This window comes from Montipora foliosa, chromosome 2 (assembly GCF_036669935.1).
Source record: "Montipora foliosa isolate CH-2021 chromosome 2, ASM3666993v2, whole genome shotgun sequence".
NCBI lineage: Eukaryota > Metazoa > Cnidaria > Anthozoa > Scleractinia > Acroporidae > Montipora > Montipora foliosa.
Genome location: NC_090870.1, coordinates 50,202,440 through 50,209,521, shown reverse-complemented (window position 1 = coordinate 50,209,521; position 7,082 = coordinate 50,202,440). Strand labels below are relative to the sequence as shown.

Genomic DNA, 7,082 nt, shown 5'->3' with positions numbered 1-7,082 from the left:
TAAACAAAAGAATATTATGTTTTTGGTTGTAATTATTTTATGCATGCGGTCTATACATTGTACCCTTTTACATCTGTATCATTGTGAAATTCCTTCAGTAGGAATTACATATATACATCGTGATTTACATAGCTTGTTATTTTCCTTGTAGAGGTTGAAGTTAAGAACCTAAACAACAGTGCCTGACATTGAAGAACTTTTATTGTTTTGGGCATCAGAGAAACGCAACAGGAAATCACCCAACTATCTCGATCCGCCAAAATAATGAAGTGGAACCGAGCTAGTGCCCAAGACCATACAGAGCTACATAGAACGCCTTGTATATTTTTTCATCAATGTTCAACAAAAGCGAAAACAAAGGTGTTTTTGGAAAGAAAATGGCCTGAAAATCCCTTGAAAAGGCTCTATAAATCTTGGTTATGGGCAGTCTAATGATGGTTATAAAACTCTAAGTACATCACTCAGTATTGTGCAGAATTTTACAGATTCTTGGGAATTGTTCAGTCCGGCACCCACAGACACTGTCAGAAGCACTGATCAGAATAAGTTTTCTTTCAATCTGAAGATAGTGTACAATTGTACATGTAATTGTAGTGTAATTTACCTGCGATGTTACTTGCACAACTCCATTCCTTCGATCATTCGTGGTTTCTTTACACACAAGTATTGTGGACTCATACTTTGTTTTGCTTAACTGCTGACAACACAATGCAGTGCGACGATTTTGCGAAAATTTGCAAAATTGCGACCAAATTTTCATATACATGTATCTCATCACAAATTTGTGACTGGATTTTTTTCGTTGATTTCGAGCCCTGCCTAATAGAACTTTCTAGAGACTAACAAAAAAAGCAAGGCAACCATATTTTTATCCAAATTACCACCTTTGTGAGATAGCTGAAGGCCTTGTCAATTCTTGTTTCACATTCCTTAATTTCAGCCAATCTTCTTTTGGTTGCTGTCTGCAGTTGAAGTAAGTGACTCAGTGTTTCCTGAAAAAAAAAGCAAAGCATCCTATTGTTAAATCTACACTGTACTTGTGTGAAGTCAAGCACTAATTAATACTTGTGAATACTAAAACTACATTGCAATAATAATTAATACCCTCTCTTCTTGCTGGCAATATTTCAGTCGAATGAGGACATTCTGAAGTAGGTCACTTTCGACTGCTATCAACCTGCAAGAACAAACAATAAAATCACTTTTATCAACCACTGACAGACAGACCAAAAATTTGACCAAAAATTTGGCTTTCATATTTCCCGGGCACCGCCATCTTGAATAATTGTGACGTGTCGTGGTTGCCCTATTGTTCCAGAACAAACCATCTTTGTGTCAGAACAACACCTCACAATTATGCAAGATGGCAGTGCCCGGGAGATTTGAAAGCCAAAACAAAAGTTTTTGAAATTCATTTTTTTCGGATACAAACACTTCCATTGGAAAAAGTTTGAAAAATTTTAATTGTTAACATTACGTTCTGTGGTTTGAATTTATTTTTGTTATTTTAGTGGAGGTTCCCTTTAATGAAAGAGAGCACTTCCTAAGGGCATGGTATCCTCGGGTTTGAAGTATTAGCCTTCCAAATTAGCCATGCAAACAAAACAAATGTTCTTTCTTCCTATACCCTAAATATGCATAAAATTCTGGGTATTCCCAATGATCCAGTATGCTGAGACTACTGTGGTTTAATTACTATCAATAATAATTATTATTAAGAACATGTAAGCCAAGACTACTGGGTTAGTACTCCTCCAAAAAAGGTGATTGAGCTTGCCGCATTACACTCACTTTTCAATATCATTGATATCTTGAGAAAGTCTTCGCTCACGGTCCTGTTGAACGTGATACATGAAAGATATCAATAAGGATGTGAGATATCAATACAACTGAAAAAATTTAATAAGCTACATTACATGCTGGCACACCATTGCAATCACATAATAATATTATTATTTAATTTTACCATAAACAGGTTAACGTACATGTACCTTTACCACAATTTGTTCCACTCTATGAGTTCTGAATACATCAAGGCTATGCACTTGAATGTTGCACTGTGCACAGACATTGATGATGGAGTCTGCAAAAGTAAAAAGAACCATACTGTTGTCTATACAATGAAGCAGGCTCACTGTATAGTGTCAAGAAAGGGTTACGTTTTTGCAAACTAGGTCAGACGGGAGCAGGCCGTAGGAACTGAAGATGTTAAAGTCACGGCAATGAACATGTGCAAGTACAAGGAAGGGGTTGTGTTTTTGCAAACTTTGGCCATGTAGCACTTATATTTGAACAGACTTAACTGACTAGAGTGTAATGTGAAGTGCTAGTTTTCTACCCCATATGAACCATGTGAGCGTTAGCCCTACTAATGGCAATGGGCCCACACAAGGACAGAGCACGAAAAACTCTGACCCGGGTGGGAATTGAACCCACGACCTTCGGGTTAGATCTCCGCCGCTCTACCGACTGAGCTACAAGGTCAGACCTAGCACTTATATTTGAACAGACTTAACTGATTAGAGTGTAATGTAAAGTGCTAGTTACATGTAGTTAGTGCCGATTAGTTGCACTAATAACCCTTCCTTATACTTGTACATGTTCATTGCCGTGACTTCCCACGGTCTGCTCCCGTAGGGGGAGGGGGGGGGGTTTGACTTCAAACATCGCTTCAGACCACACTTAAAGAAGCTACCAAACGGAGTGAGCAAGGAGATAAGACTCAAACTTACCCAATTTACAATCGAAGCACTTGAAATCAGCCTTTTTGTCTGGATGATTGTAACAAACTTGAGATACATCGCTAGCTGCCATGAGGCTTACTGGGATCGGTGTCTTCCGTTTAACGACCGCGTGATCTTGAATCATGCACGTTCGGCATCCCTTTCTTCACATCGCGTATTCTTCACAATCAACACAATCAAAATCCCAAATCAACACAATCAAAATCTGAGTCGATTTTCATTTGAAATCATAGTGAATCTACTATAAAATGCATCTGCCGAAGTCTCGCGCCAACCTCAATTTTTGCTTGAAGACTAGAAGAGAAGACTGGAACGAGGAATTACACGAAGATGACGCAAATTAAATCCGTAAAATCCTCGAGTGGTGTTCGGAGAAGCCCCCGAACTTTTTAAAGGTTCCGATGATAAGTTGCTAAGTGATACGAGCGTGACTTGCGTGAATGTTTGCGTTCTTTTGAAATTAAATAAAAGTGCAGAGCGTTGCCTCGAAAATAGTCTGTTTTTTTCTTATTCTTTGTTATCTGTCGCCCTCAACAAAAGCCATTTGGGCAAAGAAAGCATTTTTCATTGTCATTCCCATGGGGTTGTTCGGTCTGTTCACTTTATTGTTTTTGATGTCACAAGGGGTAATTAAGCATGATGTGTTTATTGGTCAATTAGACTAAAGTGCTTTTGTAAACTTTATCTTTTCCAAGATCACGCTTTCTTTCGGTACCAAATTTACTGCTTAAAAACATGAGAGGAGCAAGAAAATCAACTCTGATGACTCCAGATCCTTACCATATACCAGGGTGATGACAGGAGATATTTAGCTAAAATTCCTTAGCATTCCGTATTCAATTTTCTATTCAAAATTTCTAGTTAATGTTTCACGGATCCTTACAATATATTTCCCTGAGCAAACTAACATTGTTGCATGACTTTTCTAGGTACTGCGGTTACTGCCCGCAATTCAAATACCAAATCGGTGAAACATTCGGCCGTACGACCTCACAACTTCTAACGACATCATCGGTTGCAAGCTCTGGCAAGCCTGTGTTGTCTGACATAGTTCCACAGCCTCGGCCACCAAAGGACGACAGGAAGGCTCTAATCGCCGCGAGATGTCGAAATCTCGGAGATCAAAAGCTCTGCGATGAGATGGTTCCAAACTATACCGGTAAGCTGATGCATAATGCTTGTTTAACCTTTCTTTTTTGCACTACATGGTTTCATAGTTCACGAATGAATTGGTTAATCCGGCCTCAAATCCTCAATACATAACCGCATGTCAAAACAGAACGAGAAGAAAGAGCGGTGGGACGAGTCATCAGACAAATAGGAATCAGAGCAATTTCATTGTAAATTCAGAGCATGGAGCCATAACTATGCCGCTTAACTCGTCTTTCTACCATGAAGCAAAAATTACAAAACGATCTCAGTTGCACTGAAAGTAAGATAAGACGTTTGAAATCATTTCAATCAGTTTTTATCTTCGAAACTTTTTCCGCGATTTTGGAAATTCTTACAACAGAAAAACAACAGAAAAACAACCAGAATTGGTAGAGTAGACGGCATGTCTACTTTTGATATCTTTAAAACTTTATTTTAAAGTGAATTATTTTCGCGTTGTGTGACTCAATGAGCCTTTAGTTTACAGTTGTTACTAAGGAAGCCAAAGAAGTCAAGTTGGACATCATAAAATGTCATTATAATATATGCATTGACCAATGATAGTCTATTGTTTGAATTCCTCGAGCTATTTGCATATTTTGGTTATTTATGTTTTCCATCCAAGACATTCAGCGAAAATGTTATGAACTCCCTTTAGAATTATTAGCAAAAAATCAATCAATCTGCAGACAGCAGAGGAAAAGAAAACCGTTTCATTTCCGGCAAAAAAAAAATGTTAACAGGACATCATTTGCTTTCTGTGTAGTCAGACTGTCTGTGCGTGATTGCAAGCGTGCCATCTTCGAACTACGAAAATAACTACAGTCACTGACTGATAGGCAAAAAGTTATCGTTAATCTTCTCGTGTGGTAGTTGAAAAGTCGGATAAGTAATTGTTGTCTAGCTCAAAATCCCGAGGCAGTCTGTTGACGGGCTCAGTTCGGCCATGCTTCGAATTTCTGTTTGGTCATGTTTGTGCCGGCTGCTTCTTCGACAAAATTCGATATTATCCCTCGCGCGTTAGCCTCCCACGCAGTTCCGAAACCGCTGCAATTATTCCCTGGTAAAGCCGGCTATCAAGAAGTTGGGCATTCCTTTACTCTTGTTCAGAGTTATCCTTGGCAATTCTGTTTTGAGGTTATATGTACGTAACATTCAAATGGAATTAGATTCTGATTATCATTCATTATTTAACATCATCATGGCATTTGTGTCTTATCTGTTTCAGGTTATATACCTAAAGGAGAGCATTACTTTGGCAAGCCATACGCAGACACTTGTCTCAGTGCCATTGCTAGCTTCCAGGGCGATCAAATCAAGCACCATCGTAAAATTCAAGATCTCAGGACAATCGCTGAATTGCAAACGGGAAAGGAGGTACCTCCAGAACTCCTTTCCAAAAACACGACGATCACAACTAAGTACAAGACACCTCTGCAATCGATCACAGTCAGGCCTAAAGCGTACTACTCTCCCTATGCGCTGCAGCACTCGCTCTCCCCATTCATAATGAGCAACGACGACCCGAAGAAATTCCTCATGTCTGGTTACACGGGATTTGTCCCGCGGGCACGCGGTGAAATGGGGGTGGGTTACCCGTTGCTGACGAACAAGGCGCTTTGTGAGTTTACAAACGAAAGCGACAGGCTGAAGCGGGTCAAGGATCTGCCTGTAATTGTTGAGCGCCCAGTGATCAAGATAGTTGACACCAAACCGATTTATACGAAGGATTCGGGTCAAGTCCCGCACTACACTGGCCATGTTCCAGGTAAAGTATCTAGAGCTTGTTGTCCTTTTGTCGGGCTTTTGTACCAGTCACAGCTATGGCAGTCATGGCAATTAATTAACCCAGCAATGTCTAATCAATTGCCTTTATGCCTTTTTTGCAGGAGAGAAATTCAGATACGGCATGACGTTTGGATACAGCACACAAAATGCAATGCCTAAAAAAGCTGTCACAGCCTAAACTCAACAAACAACAGTGGCTTGGTACCATGCTTCACTTGTAAAAGCATGGAGAAACACATCAAGAATTCGAAAGAAAAGACGGAAAGCGTACTAACTAAAGCATTTATTTTATATTCATTTTGTATTCATAGTAACTTCGGTTACATATACGAGTTTAATTTTGGTTTCATTTAAATAAAGAAAGAAAGGAAAGGAAAGAAACTTTATTTAAGTGTCTAGTCGTTCTAGCGCTGAAGCACTAATTGGGGACACTGTAAATTGAAATTAACAATTAAGACAAATCAAGTCAAATGTTGGTTTTTGTGGAGAGGGGAAACCGGAGTACCCGGAGAAAACCTCTCGGTGCAGAGTACAGAACCAACAAACTCAACCCACATATGACGCCGAGTCTGGGAATCGAACCACGTCACGTGACAAAATTTGAGGTTTTGACGACAACATAAGCATAAAGCGGAGAATCTTGTACAGCCTATTTTTTATACTGAAACCGTTCGCACCAATTTATTTTTAAGATACTTCGACCACATTCGGTTCGACACGAACGAGGTGGATTAATCACGAAAACGGATAGAGCAAAGTACCCATTGGGTACCAAGTGAATCCTGGGCAGTTCCAGTCTTTTTTAGTCTCCTTCGCAGCCGTTTTTTGCTCTGGGGGGAGCGTTGCGTGACATCCAAAAAACGGCTGCGAAGGTTCTGCGAAGGAGACTTTTAAGGAAACATTAACATGCTCATTTCTGCAAGTCCGAGGGCGAACTTCCCAACAAAACTAATGCTTATCTCAGAAATGAAAACCTCTCTCGCTTTGAACCAAAAATACTCCTTGTCCACTTTGTCAATTTCTGTGGAGCAAGAAGGAACAGCAAATAAGTACTCTGCGACTAAGCTCTCTTTTTTGCTGAATAACATTTTTCTAGTTCCCAAAATCTCGCGCGTGAGAGGCAAGCAAAAAGAAAACCTTGTCCCCTTTTATTTCTCATGTGTTTCCTAATTTGGGTCGGTCAGTGGGAGTAAAAGAAAACAAACAAACAAAAAGAAAAATCTAAAAGGAAACGTTTCAAGCTGCAAAAAGAACCAAGTGGCGACAACGGGCAGAAACGATTTCGTGTTAACATATTTTCCTCCCACGCGGCCAGAAAGCTGCTCCTATGGAAGTGTGTCATTTTTACTCCAGGGTTGAAATTAAAACTAAAAATCTGTACGGGCAAAACTAACGCCA

General features: G+C 39.7%; 2 protein-coding genes across 3 annotated transcripts in view; one reads left to right on the top strand and one right to left on the bottom strand.

The window, feature by feature from the left end:
* The window catches only part of LOC137993463 (uncharacterized), a 26,723-nt gene extending 23,690 nt beyond the window's left edge, over positions 1-3,033 (bottom strand). The window contains exons 1-5 of one of the 2 annotated variants that reach the window (XM_068839321.1): positions 2,733-3,033; positions 1,992-2,083; positions 1,792-1,835; positions 1,105-1,177; positions 885-992 (exon numbers count right to left, since the gene is read on the bottom strand). In XM_068839321.1, coding sequence (XP_068695422.1) covers positions 885-992; positions 1,105-1,177; positions 1,792-1,835; positions 1,992-2,083; positions 2,733-2,868 — 453 coding nt within the window. In that variant the 5' untranslated portion in view covers positions 2,869-3,033. Of the gene's footprint in view, positions 1-884; positions 993-1,104; positions 1,178-1,791; positions 1,836-1,985; positions 2,084-2,732 lie in introns of both variants that reach the window. The other variant, XM_068839320.1, reaches the window with a different exon arrangement.
* A 345-nt stretch (positions 3,034-3,378) lies between these two features.
* On the top strand, positions 3,379-6,070 carry LOC137990912 (ciliary microtubule inner protein 2B-like). The gene is made up of 4 exons (XM_068836025.1): positions 3,379-3,535; positions 3,674-3,903; positions 5,125-5,664; positions 5,786-6,070. The coding sequence occupies exons 1-4, from the start codon at positions 3,480-3,482 to the stop codon at positions 5,860-5,862; spliced, it is 903 nt and encodes a 300-aa protein (XP_068692126.1). The 5' UTR covers positions 3,379-3,479; the 3' UTR covers positions 5,863-6,070.
* Positions 6,071-7,082: the final 1,012 nt, after the last annotated feature.

Bases quoted from the DNA above. Each gene is read 5' to 3' on its own strand.
- LOC137990912 (XM_068836025.1), top strand. From the start codon at position 3,480: ATGAGAGGAGCAAGAAAATCAACTCTGATGACTCCAGATCCTTACCAT. The intron at 3,904-5,124 runs GTAAGCTGATGC...TATCTGTTTCAG, and splicing joins GATGGTTCCAAACTATACCG to GTTATATACCTAAAGGAGAG. The intron at 5,665-5,785 runs GTAAAGTATCTA...CCTTTTTTGCAG, and splicing joins CTACACTGGCCATGTTCCAG to GAGAGAAATTCAGATACGGC.